The following is a 17790-nucleotide window of genomic DNA, read 5'->3' on the forward strand; positions in this document are numbered from 1 at the left end:
ACACGTCACGCCTCCAGTCGGTCGTGTTTTTTCCGGGAAAAAACGTTACACATTATATTTCTCTTATAAATATAATAAAACTAAAGACTTTTTTGAGTTATGAAGGATGCAGTACTACTCTATAGGTACTCAAGATTAACAGGATATTGAGTGAAAACGAGCATTTCATCCCCCCTTTAATAAAGCCAGAGGTACAGATTCGTAATGGGTGTCCTCTGCAAGAAATTTATTTTGAGTCCAAACATACACACACTTTTTAACTGCTACTGTGCAGTCAGTAAGGCTTCCCTCCAAGGACTGTGATGATCTGCTCTCGCTCCTCAGCGGTTGGCATATCAGGCTTCACTCCATCACGCCTACGCTGCAGCATCACACCATGCTGAGAATGTGAAATACAGGGGTGGGGGGGTTTCTTTAGCGCTTTTCACAAGACAGCAATGACAAAACCTAATAACAAAACCTAATGAGGCCAAAGTGACTGTGGTAAGGGAAATAAATCGGGATTAACCAAACTCAGATAGGGGAGCCTATCCTCTTTTAAACAACAAAAGAATTTGGTAGACATCTGACTTCGACTATACTGTTGTTTTTCACTTTTGGTAAAGTGGATCAAAATATGACATCATGTTCTGCTCCGGGCCATATACAATTTTATTTCATTATTGTTTTTAATCAATAATAATGCTCAAGTAGCAAATCTTATGCAGAAAAAGAGCATTGGTCACCACTGAAAACCATTCTAAAGCATGTATTCTAGAAACAACCCATGCATTGCAAATATTTCATTATTAGGGATGCCACCTCATGAAGGGTGAAAAATGTTAAGAGAACTACAGATCAGGATGCTTCAGTTTTAGCAAGATACCTTACTGAAGTACAAGGTGACATTAAAGGCGTTGTTCACACCCAGAATGAAAATGATGTCATCATTTACTCACTTGTCCCAACCTGCATGAGTTTCTTTTTATTTTATTTTTTAACACAAAAGATAATATTTTGAAAATTGTTAGTATCCGAACAGTTGATTGGCACTACTTACTTCCATAGTAGGAAAAAAAAGATACAAAAATACTATGGAAGTCAATGGTGACCATCAACCGTTCAGATACCAACAACTGAAAATGTTTTATTTATTTTTATTAATACATTGTAGAATATTTAAAGGGTTAAAAACTTGACTGAATTCAATATCTATAAATGTACTTTAAGTGTGCACCAAACACTAGGAAAATACAAGTATTGGATCGGGACTATGTCTCAGCAGGATGGGGATCAGGGGTAGGGCTGGGCGGTATGGCCATCCTTGTTGTAGACTCTGTTGCGGTCAGCAAAATTGCTTAATTGTTCACTAGTAATCCCTTTAGTGCATGGCAGTTAAATGCACTATATAATATGAGGGGTTCACAAACAATTAAACCATTTCCAATACTGTGGAACCAAACCAGAAAATTTCTACATTTGGAAAGTCTTGTGCAAGGCTAATTTTGGTATACAGTTTTGTTTAAAATTTTTTTACATTTCTCTACAGATCATGGTTAGAAAATATTAGATCATCAAGTAGATTTGTTTTGTATGTTTTTTGTGTGTGTGTTCTAGGGTCTCAGTATACTCACCCAGTACTTCCTGCAGTTTTTATATCTCATGAAGTATGCAGAACACATGCTCTTATCATAGTTGTATGCATCCAAACATTTTTGAGAACCATCACTCTCCTATACCAATGCAAACAGAGTAAATAAAGCTTTACAATCTTATTTTACTACAAATGTCATGATATAACTGGCACTGTAGTTGATTAAACAACTAAAATGTATTACAATTGCAATACAATTGCTACCTCTTCACTTATGCTGCACTTAACGCAATCATGCACATCAATTTTAAACATTTCATCAAAAACATATAGTTCACATTCAGTTTATTCAACCACACACAAGTATGACTAACCTCAATGCATGGGTTGATATCCACATTCCGAACTTTGCATGCACTTGATTTGCCAGCCATCCTCCAACTGCATCTGTGTCACAGCTGGAATGTCAGAGAGCTCCAGTTACATGAGGAATCGGCATTTTTAGTTTTTCCTTATGAGTACAAGAAAGAACAGTAAAACAAGCACTCAACTACTGGAGTGTGATAACAAAACCCTTTTTAAGAAAATATACCATTTACAATTGTGGAGAAAAATGTTACACTACCAGATTATTAAGATGCATCATTGTTTTTGAAAAATAAGCATATTAAAAAGAATATCACAGATTCAAAAACATAATAATTCATGGTTGTCCAATCCTGCTCCAGGAGGGCCAACCTCATAACCGGTATAGCTCCAACACACTAGCTTGGAAGATTCTAGTCGCCCTTTATACCCTTATTCACTATTCCCTTTTTTAGTCCACGAATAATGTACATTTGAAAAGTGAATGAAAACAAGTGAGCTAAATCAGACATGGAGTGCACCGGAAAGCATAGTTTGTGCAATGCAGTTTAATAATTTGAAGCTTAGCAAACTGTCAGCTCCAGTAGTAAGGAAGAGATTTATCTTGAACTCTGTCATGGAAACTAGCATGTATGAACCTTAATTAAATTATACAAATCAATAAAAACAATTGCCTATAGGATATTATCCTGCACCCACATTAGACAAGCAGTTAGAAAAAGGTTGGATAGATGAATCAGCTGCAGGTGCCATCTTCTGGCGAGACGTAGGAATTCATTCAGCATGATCATCACAGTGCATTATGGGTGCTAAGGTTAACTTGACTTCAGTTGTAAACTTGTCCACTATGGTTTCGGACCCCACTACAAATTACGGTCTCCTCAAATAGTGTCCAATTTAAAAGTATAAAGGGTGATGTCTGACACACCCTGGTAATTAACACCTTGATGACCTGGTTCAGGTGTGTTTAATATAGAGCTAAAGCTAAACTCTGCAGGACAGCTTTTGCTGAAGTTTTGCGGATTCATTGAACGGATCCAAAACATGGATTACATGACTGCTGACTGTTGAGTGCTAATTAAAAACAAATATGTAGTTGAGATGACTGGGACTGCATGTCTTTTTGGTGATGTTGTAGGTTTATGCTTATGTGCATGTTTACAGGCAAATATATATATATATATATATATATATATATATATATATATATATATATATATATATATATATATATACATACATACATACATACATACATACATACATACATACATACATATACATACACGCGTGTGTGTATGCGTTATGATAACAATATATGTCGATGTATAGAACTCTTTCAGTATTAACTCAATTTAAATGGCTGTAATACTTCGAGTGATCTCACAGCTAATATAACTTAGACGCTTATCGCATAATACAAAAACTAATTCAGATCTCCACGACCTTTGTTAGACCTAACTTTACTGGTTCAGTTCATCAGTTGCGAGGCTACTGCACACTAAACGCCTCAGTAAAAACCACGACGAGCATTTAGTCGTACAACTTGTACGTTACCTTAACCCACTTCAAAATAACCCTCAATACACGAGTCAGCATAGAAAAACGACCGGTAATCTCACTCACTCAATTTAGTGGACAGAAGTCCGGTGGCTGCAAACCAGCCGAGTAATGTACGTAATACTTATATAAATTCTATCAGAAAATTACAATAATAAGGAACTCGTTTAATAGAAAAACAAAAAATAAGCTGAATGTTGCAAGTAGGCTACTTACAATTTACGCGTCGCACATGAACCCCCAACCTTGTCTCGTCAAGTCAAAACAGAACTTAGATCACAACTCAACCTAACTTATTTGTAGGCGATTGACAGGCATCGATGGCCAATCAAACAGCAAGTTTGAAATCGTCACCAGTAACTGTTGCAAGAATTGTCACCTCTTTAAGCCAATGGAACAATGATGATAACTGTTTTACCCTCCTATTTACTAAACCGAAATTAAACCTGTGTTACCGATCGACGGAATTACCGATGAGTCCTAAATTATACATTTTCTGAAAGGGAAATACAGTTGCAGTGAAATCTGAAAGTGACAGTTTATTACACAAATCGCAAGAACGCGAAAGGAAGGTCTCGTGGTGGGCGTGGCCAACTCTTGGTTTGGTTGCATCGCAGCGCATACACAATGGCTGCTGGAAAGAGGGGAAAGCAAACAATTTTTAGGCCCGCCGCGTCCAGCAAAAAATATGAGAAAAAAATTATTAAAAATCCGGAAAATAGTTGAAGGTCAAGTAAAATACCACAGAAAGGATGTTAACGCTCTCACGGTGAGTTTTATGCATATTTAGAAAATTGTTACGACGTTCTTTAATTAAAATATCGGGGTTATTCAAATTATGAGAGAGGGGTGAGCTAGAGAGAAAAAAAACAAAAGTTTTGTGTTAATCAGCGCCCGGCTTGGAACACGAGAGAAAAGCAGCGAAAAGACTGTGTTATATAGAAAGTCTACCATAATTCTGTTATTTTTTTCTGTCAAGTCAGGTTGCGCTCGGACGAATGTCAATAAACTGAGAAACGCGTCAAGTTGAAAAAAAGTTGGAAAAAGTTTGTGTAAAACTTGTTTTGCGATTTTTTCTAAATATACAGTAAGGACATGGCTAAGTGGATAGTCGCAGAAAAAAATGCATTTATATTTAATTAAGAAAATGCATGCTGCATTCATGATGAGAACATTTTGACACAAACATGCACGCGAGACGAACGCAAACACGGAGTTAGTGATAGAAGCAACTTTCCATGTTTTATTCACATTTACAATCAAAATGTAATGAATAAGCAGGATAATTCTGTTTAATTTTGACACTATTTGTAAAGTTAGCTGTTTGGGAGTCCCAGTCGGTGACTAGCCTATATTAGGAGTGTCAATAAGTTAGCCTATATAAAGTTGCACTGTGGGTCATTATAGTTAGAGAAAGCTGCAAGCCCATGTCGAAAACAACCAAAATGGTGGGATAATTCAGGGAACTAATTAGGAGATGCTGAGCAGAGCTCTTCGATGTTCATTCTACTCCGAAAGTCTCAAATAGAATCAGGATGAGTGATTGGGAAAGGGCCATTGAATCTTAAATCTTAAAGGACAGAATCATTTAATGATGTTAAGTATATAGTTAGATTTTACTCTTGACACCGAGAAGTCAATAACAATATAAAAGTTGTTGGTTGCTACGACACAAGGGTGTGGTGCGTTTGTGTAGAATGCCAACTTACGTTACTTCTGTTTCTTTTTGCAATCAGATAGTTTCACTTGAATCTCATGCATGTACATCAGCGACATTGTGCGCAAAATAGTTTGTTAGGTGTTAAAATCAGTGGTAGCCTATGAGTGTGTGTGTTTGTTTGTTTGTTCTAAATTAGAAATAGAATGGTTTATAAACATGTAGTCTACACGGCATATGGCCAGATGCGGTGGATGTTTCCTCATCTGGGGTATGAAGCACCTCTGTTGCTCCTGAATGTTCTTTTTAAAATAGCCTTTCAGCTAAAGGGGGTCATCGGGTTTACCGCGCAGTTGTTGTGAATGTGAATGTGTACAAAGTTCGGAGTAACCATGTAATGTAGCCGCATGAATCAGTTTTGCAGAAAAAAAGGAAGCCAAAACGATTTAGCATAGCAGGAACTTTCATATTTGCATATTTAGATCTCATAATTTATTTCGGTAGTCAAAAAGATGAAATAACTGTTGGACTGCGTAATGAAATTGTAAAGTAAGATTTGGTGCAGCGGGAATTTGAGCAATACGATTTTGAAAAATTAATAATTGTATTGCCTAAAAAAAAGTTTCTCCGAAATTGATCCATGGACGTCACGAGAAGACTTTAGGTTTAGTGTTCTTTTTCTTCTTAGTTAGCCTTCCTACAGCTCAAACAGAGCTAGCAACAAGGTCATTTGATTCCTAGGGAAATCTAGAACTTTTAGATAAATGTGTGAATTAAATGCAATGTAAGTCACTTTGGATAAGTGTTTGTAAAATGAATTGTATTATATATTAAATTAAGTGTAAATGTATAAAGCTTGTTTCATCAGAGTAGAATATGTTGTGTTTATTTTTGTTTACTAAGTTTTATTTGTTTTCGTAATTTTGACTCTATAAGTAGGCCTAAATGCTCTCTTGGTGAAACTGATGAAACTCTGCAAACATTAGTAATATGTCTTGCCAAGGAGACTTAAATTATAATATATACCTTTTTCTCTTATTGTTAAGATTTTGTTTAATCATAAGTTATATTTGTTTAATTTTCTTTTTCTTTTATGGTCATAATTATTAGAATAATTATTAATCAAAACTGAAACTTACCAATCGGAAATGTTTTAACAATATAAGAATATAAATTGGACATAGCATTTCAGTTTTGTGCTGGTGCAATTCTAAAAAAAAAAAAAAAAAATATATATATATATATATATATATATATATATATATATATATATATATATATATATATATATATATATATATATATATATATATATATATATATATATTGCTATTTAATTAGTAATTACTAAAATTGCAAAGCTCTTGCAATCAAATCAAATTCTCAATCAAATCTTGATGACAAAAAAGTTGATGCAATTCTAAGTAACAGACCATTTTGTTCTAAAAAATATTTGTAATATAGGCTACATATTTTAATAAATAATAGAGGCATAGAAAAACAAGTTAGCATGGTTCCACTTCATCAATTAATTATTATTTGTATTATTATTTTTCTTTTTGTATGTATGTATTTATTTGATGTTTAGAGAATTGTTGAGAATTGTTTAGAGATTGTAGCCTTTAATCCATCCAGTATGGAACAGTTATTTTGGAAAAATGTGAGAAATTAATGTGAAAGAAAACATTAATTTTAACACAAATAACAATTGTTTATTGACAACCTTTAAGCTTTAAATTGGCACACTTCCTCTTTTTGCCTTTTCATTACAAATGCTCCACTGTAATAGTTTAGCAAAACACACATGGAATGATGTGAGTTTGTATAGCATTGAAAAAGTGCAGGATACATAGCTGGTTTAACCTTTGTGGTTTTTGAGATAAATTAAAAAATAAATAAATGAAAGAGAGACCAGTAAAAAAGTGATGTTGGCAGAGTAAATGCAATTATTTGAAAACATATAGTTTTTGAAAATAGAATGGCAAATGATATCAGTGCAAAACACAAAGTTAAGATGAGCAGATGAAATTAATTTGACTAAAGTTCTGAGTCTGCACTCCTGTGTTTTGTATGTTTAGGGAACCTTGGCCTTTATTCTACACAATCCTATACAATCTACATAGCCTGTTAGTTTTTTATGCTGATAAGTATGGTCTGCAACTTTTGCATTCATTGCAGGTTTTCTATAGTTGTTATATTTACTCAAGTGTGCCACTGTGTTTACACAGTTTGTACTGTTGCCACAATAATATGATTAAATCAACCTACAAGTGGCTTCTATGTGACACTGCATACTATGATGGCACGGCAGTAAATTAAGGTATTTTATTAGAGGAAAGTAAGTATTTTATGACTTAGTAATGCTTTAGCTCATTTGGTCTGGATAAGGGTTTCTGTGGCCAGTTGCCACTGTCCAAGGATATGTAACACAAATTTTTCACCAAAATGATTAATCTTTTTTTTTCTTTTTGTACAATACATAAAAAGTATTGGTTCATTCGTCTAGTTTAATCACTGTTTGCTGTTTTTTTTTTTTTTTTTTCTTAAGGGCCTTGTGTCTCCGCTGTGTTGAAGATTTGGGCTGTCACTCTCTCTCTGTGCTGGGACACATCACTCGTGTCCACCACATGGCTTGTTGTCGCTAAGTTTCCATGGCAACGGTACCTTCAAACGACTGCCCCACCATGGCAGAACATTGTCGAGTGAGGAAGAGGAGAGTAGAGGGGAAAGTGAGGAAGAACTTCTCCTGTCAGTTGTGTGAGAAGGCCTTCAACAGCTTGGAGAAGCTGAAGGTACACTCATACTCCCACACAGGGGAAAGGCCGTATCACTGCACACAAACTGACTGCACCAAGGCCTTCGTCTCCAAGTATAAACTCTTAAGGTAGGTAATTACACTTCCACATAGATTCCATGGCCATCATATGTCTGTTGCAAGCCAGCTATTTCTGTCTCAGTCAAAATTAGCAAATAAGTGAGTGATCAATGGTCTTAGAACAAAAGGGATGTGATGATCCGATACTCAGAAAGTATTGGTATCGCTCATATACTGCCATTTTCTACTAGATCGGGTATCAGTCAGATAAGGCGATCCAAATCCAACTTTGTGCATATTTTATTTGGCGTCTGCCATCCTCCATTCAGCATTTAAATTGTGTGTTGTGTTCAGTTACAACAGTCTAGATACAACCAAACACATATGTTTGCGTCACCCACTTCAAAAAAATTAATTGACCCCGCTATTGTTGGGTTAATAACTTAGTACTCAGAAGCTAGATTGTTAACTGTATTTTATTGAATGAACAAGGGTTGTGCGATATGAAAAAAAAAAAAAAAAAACTATCGTGATTTCTTTGATCAGTTTTGCGATTGTGACACACACTGATATGCTTTTACAGTCATAAATGCATTCGGGATTAATTTGAAACATATTTCCAAAAGAAAACCAATTAGAGCTTTATCAAAAAGTTGTAACGTCTCTATAATAGACATAAATCAAAATTATCACTATAGTAAAGATGTAATAAAACTTATAGAATTATGGCAAAAAAAAAACAATCCGGTGTACAGGGACTTTTTTTTTCTTTTTTGCCATGCATTGTTCATAGAGCTCATTAATTGTAGCGGTGCCTCGGATGTTTGCAGTGTGTGTACAGTATGTGTATGCGGTCAGCTCCGAGAGCGCATTAAAAATAATGCGGAAGCACATTAAAATAATGCACAAGCGCAAATCTCTGTGTTCGCACGCAGATTTCCTTTGCTCTGTCACAAAACCAGACGTTCTTGCTCAGATACACACTTCTCTGCGCGGAGAGAGTGTGCGAACTTAAAACGTGTCTCCTCTCACTTAAACTGCATCCTGTGCACTCACAACTCTCAATATGCTCATGTTTTTTTTTAGCTTTTTTAGCCTTTTACCGCGTGCAGTGTGAACGCTCTGATCCATTAACTGGGCTCGGAAAAATGGTGCATCACAGACAGTGTGTGAACCTGGAGTTAGGCATATGCCCAGTCTGTTCTGTTCTCGCGCTAGGCGCAATGCATTCTGATTGGATCGGATAGCAAACTACGGGAAGTCAAGGCCGTGGAAAATCATGCTATAATGCTATTTAGAAATCGTGATTTATGACTATTTCTTTTAATCTTACAGCCCTAGAATGGACTGGAAATGAACAGAAAATAATTGTGGGCCCACCTACAATACCACAGGTTGAAAACCACTGGTCTAGATGATGAAACTCTCTCCAAGATGATTCAATGTTCCTATTATCATAATTGATCTGTAGATAAAGATAAATAGTTTTGCATAAAATTACTTTATCTTGCTGGAATTTAGTATTGTACTAAATCATGTTACTTTCTACCGGGTTTCTGTTAGTTCACAACAGTGGAGTAGAGAGCACTATGATTGTTAAAAGAAAAAGTTCAATAAACTTTTCTATGTGAAGTGCTGCATGATTTTCTTTTTTTATTTATAATAATGAAACTGTCTGTATTTAGTAGATTGTGTTTAACACACAAAAGGTCGATGAGCAAGTCACCACAAAGAGGTATAGAAATTCTACATTGATAAAAAAAAAAAAAAACTCTGCTGACATTGGTTAAGTATGGCTATAAATGAATACTTAAATTTTTGGTATCAGATCGGTTCTGAAAAAAAAATTGTATTGGTGCATCCCTAGCTAATTCCTACCTACATTTTAATCTTAACCATTAAAACGATAAATAACTTAAAATAAAAATTAAAAAATCTCTCATTTACTCATGTTATGTTTTGTTTCAAACCTGTATTTCCTTCTTCTGCAGAACACAAAATAAGATAATTCTGAAACTAAATGGGTTGAAACAACATCATCAAGCTTGTGGGTAAACTATCTCTTTAACTACCATAAAATTCAGAGGGAAATCAGATTATTAAATAGTTGGAGCTCGAATCACAACCTACACCTAATATCAGAAGGTAATAATTGATTAAAAGGAATGTTAAAGCCACAAACCGCAATCCCAACCCAAGCTAAAATGTAAAATCTGATTAATTGATTGATTGATAATAATGTTGGTCCTGTAACTTAGCGAAATCTTATTAAAGGGGGGTGAAATGCTATTTCATGCATACTGAGTGTTTTACACTGTTAAAGAGTTGGATTCCCATACTAAACATGGACAAAGTTTCAAAAATTAAGTTGTACGTTTGAAGGAGTATTTCTGTTCCAAAAATACTCCTTCCGGTTTGTCACAAGTTTCGGAAAGTTTTTTTCGAGTATGGCTCTTTGTGACGTTAGATGGAGCGGAATTTCCTTATATGGGTCCTAAGGCACTTCTGCCGGAAGAGTGCGCGCTCCCGTATAGCAGAACACTCAGAGCACAACAGGTATTCACTGATCAGAGCGAGAGCGTCGCAAAATGTCACAAAAGAAGTGTTTTTGGTTGCCAGGGCAAGACAACCCTGCACAGATTACCAAAAAAAAACTGCATTAAGGGACCAGTCGATGGAGTTTATTTTTACAGAGCATCAACGGAGTTGTGCAAGTGTTTTTGTTTGTTCCCTGCATTTCGAAGATGCTTGTTTTACAAACAAGGCCCAGTTTGACGCCGGGTTTGCACATCGTTTATTTCTTAAGGATAATGCAGTCCCAACGAAAAAGGGACACAATCATGTGTTGGAACCGCAAGCGGTGAGTAAAACTGCTTCAAATATCTCTGTGTTGTTAACTTAGCTATCGGTGCGTAAGCACATCAAGTAAACAACATGCGATGTTGTCATCAAACTTCCACATGTACAGCTTAAAAAAAAAAAAAAAAAAAAGATGACAAAGTGGAAATTAGTCATTTTCCAAATCCGCTAAGCAAATATATACAGTTTCAGTACATACCACATAGAGACGTCGTTGCTGCTGCTGCTCTTGTTAAATTTCAGCCTCTGGATCTGATTCTGGATCATAAATATATGCTGAATCGGACTGTTAGCCATGGTTTGTTTTGGATGTTTTTTTCCTCACGGTAATGGCACAGCTTCCAAACGCTCTCAACACAAAAGCTTACTCGCGCTCGTGATTCTTTAGCTCCGCCCACACGTCACGCCCCCAGCCGGTCGTGTTTTTCCGGGAAAAATCGGTACAGACTATCTTTCTCTTATGAATATAATAAAACTAAAGATTTTTGGAGTTATGAAGGATGCAGTACTACTCTATAGGTACTCAAGATTAACAGGATATGTCACCCCCCCTTTAAGCAAGACCAGATATACTCAATTTTGCTTTATGACGTGGACATTAACAGTTTCTTATATTATCAATGTACGCTAATGCATATTTGTGTACATAGGCACATGGCCACACACTCTCCAGAAAAGACACACAAGTGCAGCTACTGCGAGAAGATGTTCCACCGTAAAGATCACCTGAAGAACCACCTTCACACACACGACCCCAACAAGGAGGCTTTCAGCTGCACAGAATGTGGCAAGAGCTACAATACCAAACTAGGCTTTCGAAGGCACCAAGCCCTTCACGCCGCACACCGTGGAGACCTCACCTGCCAGGTGTGTCTGCAGTCATATCCAAGCACTCCCCAACTGCTGGAGCACCTCCGTGGGCATGCAGGAAAAAGTGCTTCAACAACTAAGGAAAAGCGACATCAGTGTGAGCACTGCGAAAGGTGTTTTTACACCCGTAAGGATGTGCGACGCCACTTGGTTGTGCATACAGGACGTAAGGACTTCCTTTGCCAGTACTGTGCACAACGATTCGGCCGTAAGGACCATCTTACCCGCCATGTTAAGAAAAGCCACACTCATGAGTTGCTGAGTGTTAAGGCAGAGCCTGTAGATTCAATGGAGTCACAATCCTCGCCAACATCTGGGCCTCTCTCTCTAAGGTATCCAATAGGTCATGCTTCTTACTCGCCACCGCCGCCACTGAGGGCAGAGATTGAAAGTTATCTCCTAGAGCTACAGGCTGAAGATACACCCAAGCTGAGTGCTTCTACAATGGTGACTGGAGAGACGACACCATCCCTGGACTTCCTGTCCCCACTGTTTAATTTTCTTCCTTACAACCAAGGGGCAGGGCCTACTTTGGGAGTGGCTTACAGCCAGGAGGAGGGGCTACTGACCACTCCTATGCAAGACACACCAGAGCATCTTAGACTCTTTCACACAATCACACATTCACACACATTGGCACAAACCAATGCACGTACACCGAGTTATACACAGCAGCCATCTCTGAATACAATCACCACCCTGCCTCGCTTCCACCAAGCCTTCCAGTAACCCAAATACATTCACACACTTAACATTTTTGTAGCACTTATTAAAACACTCGTATATTTATTATCAACTTAGCCCTTAATCAAATTTATACAAGCATAGAGTCTCTTAAATCTTGGCAAAGCAGCAGTCTATTTCCTCAAGCCAGTACCACATTTTTAAGGAAAGTCTTGAGGACAGTATCACACTTTTGGTTTTCCATCTAGAGGTGTTTGAACAATTATTTTGGATGGAGGATGGAGGATGCCAGTCAACTGACAAATATAACTGAACATTTAATACATGGCTATGTGATTTTATAAGAACAGAGTTCGGCTCAGTGTGCAGTTATGTTTCGCTTTCAGAATGCTGGTAGAGAGAGAGAGATTAACACTTTTAACTCATTAACACTTTAAACTTCTAGTTCAGCAAAGCTAAAAGATATTTTGTTTAATGTTGTTTCCATCTCGTCGTTTAATGTAAGGCTCATAAACTGTTGGGTTCTGAACTACCAACATTTTAATGACTTTGTATTTACAGCCAAAGGAATCCAAAACCTTCCTATTTAAACAACAAAAAAGAAAGGTTCATCTCTTCATTTTTTTTTATTATTATTATCTTTTTTTTAATTTATTTTTTATAGCTTTTTACCATCATGCTGCTGCTCGTTGTAAGGGCCTCAAAGGATACCAGTGCAGGAATGCTTAACAATTTACATCAACAAAGGGAAAGAAAGACGAAGACTCTTTCTCTCACCCACACATGCTCACACCCTTTTTACTTCATTCAACCTCATCCACCAAAATGCTGGCTATTGCACTGATCAAAGCTGACGATGAAAGAAACATTCATATCAGTTTTTGCTGTCTCGGTTTAAGCTCACAGCTTATATAACTCCAAAAGACAAAATGCAGTCTGTGACTGTGTCCATTATACTGACTTCTCTACAGTTTACCTGGATATAAGCTGAGGATGTAGTTGATCTTGGAATCAAATCTATTTAAGTTTGTAATTAAAATAAACGTTATTCACACTGACAGTGATTTACAGAGCAAAGATTTTCCATTTCAATTAGAGTTGACAATTTGAGGTGACACAAGTGACCTCAACTTTATGCAAATGGCCAGTTAATAAATGAAGATGACATCACTTATACGGTCTGACGCTGGACAGAGAAGTTTAGAAGGAATGCCTGCTAGTAACCCACAGTACAGCAAGTGGTTGATCTCCCAATGTAACTGCTGTCAGTTTGAATGCGTCTTCCTCTGTAGACATCCTCTAAAGACGGATGTGTGTGTGTATAGGTATTTGGACAGAGTGTTGACTAAATGTCTGTTTGGTGGGTTTCGATTTACTTCATCGGAAGCTGAAGGTTGTTAAAAGCTTAAAAATTCAGAGAACCTCCGTTTGGGGCATATATTTCATGATAGCACTTTTAGAAAAATAATATGCCTTTTTTTTGTGAAAGTAAATAGTATAGATGTCATATGTAACTTTTAAAAGATTTTAAGCATACATACGAAATGCTATATGTGTGATATTTTTACAGGTACACTTAATACAGTTTCTGTTTTTGTTTTGCTTTATTGCACAAAATATCTAATTATCAGTGTCTCAATTGAGGTGTCAGCCACACAAAGAAGAAAGATCAATTCCAGCAAGATTCCTTTAACAAGCACTTACAGTACATTTAAGGTTTCTGATAGCTTCAATATTGACAAAATTATGTAGATTTAGGTGGCCCACTACCATGAGATCATCTGAATGAGTGATATCATTCATTTATATTGCTGCTGAATCATGGACTTAATATTGCTAATCTATAGGATTACTCGAAAATAAAACTTTATCATTGGGAGCCACAAACTCTCCTGTTCAAAGTCATTGGTACAATTACAACGCAAAGTGTGTGAGCAACACTCCTGCAATAAATCTGATGGATAATGCTGCTAATGTAGAGTGTGTAGCCCCCGGTGGTGCAACCAAATGTGTCTCCTCATCCCCAACCAACATTTCAAGCTGTGTTTTAGTGTGTGTATGTGTGTCGGAGTTGGGGGTTATGTGAGCCATATTGTTAACATGTTTGTAATATGGTGCATATGACACAAAACATGAATGTCACCACAGCATGGGGAAGGCCGTGGAGGTACTGACCTATTGTCAAAGATAGATGATAAGGATAGATGAAAAAGACAGACAGCATTCCAGCCATTTATGTGTGTCATGTGTGCTTTAATGCCATTCTGTGTTAATGGCCTGTTATTGCTAATCATGTTTATTTTACTTTAATGTATTTTACAAACTACTGTTGTACACGTATAGCCTAAGACAGACAGAATCCTATATATCCTTATGTTTGAATGTGTGTTATGCATTTGTCTCCGTCATGAGAGCCTGCTGCCACAGCTAACTATTAATTTGTCTCCTACTGAGAACATCATCCAAAGAGAAAGATATTTATTCACTGACTAGCTGAGTCAGGTGTGTGTTAAGGAAGGCAGGCTGTCGGCAGTTGTGCATGTTTCTGATGAAAAACAATGTGTGTTTGTGTGTATGTTTAGACGACCTTTGCTGCTATATGAGGAGAGGAGAGATTTGGTCCAGTGTTAATACTGTCCACAGTAATGAGTGATCAATAAACACAATAAAGACTCACTTTACCTGGAGTTTGTGTCTTCTGTGTTTGTGAAAATGCATGCACACGCACACACACACACACACACACACTCACAAAAATAATAATAAAAAAATCTTCAATCTGTATGATTTATAAGCTTGTTGTTTTCCATGGGGACCAAACAAATGTCCCCACAAAGTCAGCATTTTCTGGTATAACTGTAATTGTGTGGATAGTAGGTCCTGTAATGTAGGTAACCAGTACACACACACATTATTATAATTTTTTTTCAGAATGCTTCACCTCACATTCTTACTTTGTTAAAAAAACAAACAAACAAAAAACTATTTTGTGATAACTTTGCAAATATAAGTAAAAATAAAATAAAAAAATATGTTTTTTGCATCATCCCCAAAAAGTATGAGTTAAGGGTCTGAATGTTTTTGTCAACACATTAACCCCCAAGCAAGCCCCAACCCGTCCCCTTTTTCCTTTTCTTTCCTCTTAAGATTTATTGTGTAAATCTGTTTTGTTGGGGATACAGTAAATTGTAATGATCAATTAATACACAACATATATTGAATATATATATATATATATATATATATATATATATATATATATATATATATATATATATATATATATATATATATATATTATGAATAACAATAAATTATCCAGTTTCTTTATTTTCAACATTTATTAAGTAAATGTTTATTACATCCATGTTTTGTTTATTCGTTGTATTTGCCATTATCCCCAATGATCGCCCAAAAAAAAAAAAAAAAAAACTGCAAAATGCTTTTTGTTCCGGCGGAAGTGTTGACGCGAAGTTGTTGTCACACGGTACCCGGATGGATCTTATAAAGCAACGAGCAGGCCTTCAAGCCTTCTTTTCGTGACGGACCGGAGCGAGATTGTGTGGTGCACTTCCTGACTCACCGCTGTTCGCGTTTCAACCATTTCCACGATTAAGTCGGTCAGGAACTAGTAACCATGGTAAATTGAGGTTTTATTAATATCGTATTATCACAGAGAAGTAGTCTTTGTTGTCTTTTGAGTCTGAGTCTTTTGAGTCTGAGCTCGTGTAAACACGAGGGTGTAATGAATTGATGTCCCGCCGTTGCGCTGAAGACAAAAACATTAGTTTTCTGGTTGTCATAATCCCATTAAGTTAACAGTTTTCATCGGCTCAAGCAGCACGTTCTGACATGATCTCTAAAAACTTCTAAATTAATACCCAAAATGTTTATTTTAAAATGTTTTATATATCCCTTCATGGCATATTTAAGTCCCACTTGAATGGTGGTCATTCTGTGTCCAAAATAGTTTAAAAACATCATGTGACAAGGTTTTTTCACACTGACCATTGTCATTTTAACTCGTTTTGTTTGTGAGTTCACAACATTAACTAAGGTTGGTGGGGCTTACCGATAGGTCAGTTGCAGTGTTTGCAGAGTTTTAAAAGTTTATTAACAGGACATGAATGTTTTGCAGGCATTCAAAGACACTGGCAAGGCTCCTGTTGAGGCCGAGGTGGCAATCCACCGAATCCGCATCACTCTGACCAGCCGCAATGTCAAATCTCTGGAAAAAGGTATGCTTGCACCCCAGTGCTATAGTGGTACCAAATTGATGGCAATGAGGATAATAATATATATATGACATAAACATGAGCTATATCATACGCTATTCTGAGCCTTTTTTTTTTTCACAAAACTGAATGTGATTCTGAATAGGTCAGGTATGTTGTCATTCAACTTTTTTTTTTCTCTCTAGTGTGTGCTGATTTGATCCGAGGTGCCAAGGAGAAGAGTCTGAAGGTGAAGGGGCCTGTGCGTATGCCTACCAAGGTGAGCACCAGTTTTGACGGTCTTGATCCTCTCATATCGAAACCGTTGTAATCAAATGGAAGCTTTAAAAAACTTCAATTAGATACTAATATAATTCACATACATACATTTGCCAAAAGAATGTCCCAGTTTTTAAGATGCTCGTTATCAGACTGTCATCCTAAAATTGGTTCTATTTTCTTCTCTCTCTCCTTGTCAAGACTCTTCGTATCACCACTCGCAAGACTCCATGTGGCGAAGGTTCCAAGACCTGGGACAGATTCCAGATGCGGATTCACAAGCGTCTCATTGATCTTCACAGTCCATCAGAGATCGTCAAGCAGATCACCAGCATCAGCATTGAACCTGGTGTTGAGGTGGAGGTCACTATTGCAGATGCGTAATTGCTGTCTTCCCACTTGATCAGCTGTGTGTTTGCTATCAGCTCAATAAAATTGTGATTTTTGGATTTCTGTCTTTTTTTTTTTTTTTTCATCAACACCAGACTGCTTAGCTCTCCCATAAAATTCATTTTTCATCTACTCCTGTTGCTAGATGACCTTGAGGGTCAGAGTTGAGAACCCCTGCTGTGTGCATTTATTTTGTGGAGCATAGAGACATTTAAAAAGGACAGTCAGTTTCTTTCAATTTTTTTTTTTTTGGAATCCTATGTTCTTAAATGTTGTCTTGTGTCCTGCAGAAGAAAGAAATGAATACAAGTTTGCAGCTACATTAGTCAGAAGCATGACTAATGTGTGTTTGTATACAAGATGGGTGAATATAAATTACACCATATCTTTTGCAGTGCTAAAGCACTGGGAGTCCTTAGCCCTATTCAGATGGGATTAGTATTATCTAGGGACATTTTGAAATTCACCCACATCTGAATTTCTTGTGGTTTATTTGCGAAGCGAAGCCTGTTTTTTTAAAACA

General features: G+C 36.6%; 3 protein-coding genes and 1 non-coding gene across 5 annotated transcripts; 3 read left to right on the forward strand and 1 right to left on the reverse strand.

Annotated features, from left to right (window-relative positions):
• Positions 1–205: 205 nt before the first annotated feature.
• chchd7 (coiled-coil-helix-coiled-coil-helix domain containing 7) lies at positions 206–3826 on the reverse strand. Of its 2 annotated transcripts, none has more exons than XM_026215565.1 (4): positions 3716–3826; positions 1948–2031; positions 1614–1712; positions 206–379 (listed from the first exon to the last, which is right to left on the reverse strand). In XM_026215565.1, exons 2-4 carry the CDS (start codon positions 2005–2007, stop codon positions 275–277), a joined length of 264 nt encoding a protein of 87 aa, XP_026071350.1. In that variant the 5' UTR covers positions 2008–2031; positions 3716–3826; the 3' UTR covers positions 206–274. The 2 variants fall into 2 exon arrangements, with proteins under 2 accessions (XP_026071350.1, XP_026071351.1); XM_026215566.1 differs by having other exon boundaries at positions 1948–2084; positions 3716–3782.
• A 123-nt stretch (positions 3827–3949) lies between these two features.
• Positions 3950–15065, forward strand: LOC113051636 (zinc finger protein PLAG1-like). The gene is made up of 3 exons (XM_026215545.1): positions 3950–4268; positions 7705–8040; positions 11481–15065. Exons 2-3 carry the CDS (start codon positions 7808–7810, stop codon positions 12427–12429), a joined length of 1182 nt encoding a protein of 393 aa, XP_026071330.1. The 5' UTR covers positions 3950–4268; positions 7705–7807; the 3' UTR covers positions 12430–15065.
• An 802-nt stretch (positions 15066–15867) lies between these two features.
• On the forward strand, positions 15868–17326 carry LOC113051646 (40S ribosomal protein S20). The gene is made up of 4 exons (XM_026215563.1): positions 15868–16024; positions 16523–16622; positions 16805–16878; positions 17079–17326. Exons 1-4 carry the CDS (start codon positions 16022–16024, stop codon positions 17259–17261), a joined length of 360 nt encoding a protein of 119 aa, XP_026071348.1. The 5' UTR covers positions 15868–16021; the 3' UTR covers positions 17262–17326.
• On the forward strand, positions 16662–16730 carry LOC113052569 (small nucleolar RNA U54). Its single transcript, XR_003277073.1, has one exon. It is a non-coding gene; the product is annotated as a small nucleolar RNA U54 (small nucleolar RNA).
• Positions 17327–17790: the final 464 nt, after the last annotated feature.

This window comes from Carassius auratus, chromosome 32, assembly GCF_003368295.1.
Source record: "Carassius auratus strain Wakin chromosome 32, ASM336829v1, whole genome shotgun sequence".
Lineage (NCBI taxonomy): Eukaryota > Metazoa > Chordata > Actinopteri > Cypriniformes > Cyprinidae > Carassius > Carassius auratus.

Excerpts from the sequence above, each read along its gene's own strand:
- chchd7 (XM_026215565.1), bottom strand. The coding sequence starts at position 2,007 with ATGGCTGGCAAATCAAGTGCATGCAAAGTTCGGAATGTGGATATCAAC. Across the intron at positions 1,713-1,947 it reads ATATCAACCCATGCATTGAG|GAGAGTGATGGTTCTCAAAA; the intron begins GTTAGTCATACT and ends GCATTGGTATAG. Across the intron at positions 380-1,613 it reads AAAACTGCAGGAAGTACTGG|CATGGTGTGATGCTGCAGCG; the intron begins GTGAGTATACTG and ends TCACATTCTCAG.
- LOC113051636 (XM_026215545.1), top strand. The coding sequence starts at position 7,808 with ATGGCAACGGTACCTTCAAACGACTGCCCCACCATGGCAGAACATTGT. Across the intron at positions 8,041-11,480 it reads TCCAAGTATAAACTCTTAAG|GCACATGGCCACACACTCTC; the intron begins GTAGGTAATTAC and ends TTGTGTACATAG.
- LOC113051646 (XM_026215563.1), top strand. Across the intron at positions 16,623-16,804 it reads TGTCAAATCTCTGGAAAAAG|TGTGTGCTGATTTGATCCGA; the intron begins GTATGCTTGCAC and ends TTTTCTCTCTAG. Across the intron at positions 16,879-17,078 it reads CTGTGCGTATGCCTACCAAG|ACTCTTCGTATCACCACTCG; the intron begins GTGAGCACCAGT and ends CTCCTTGTCAAG.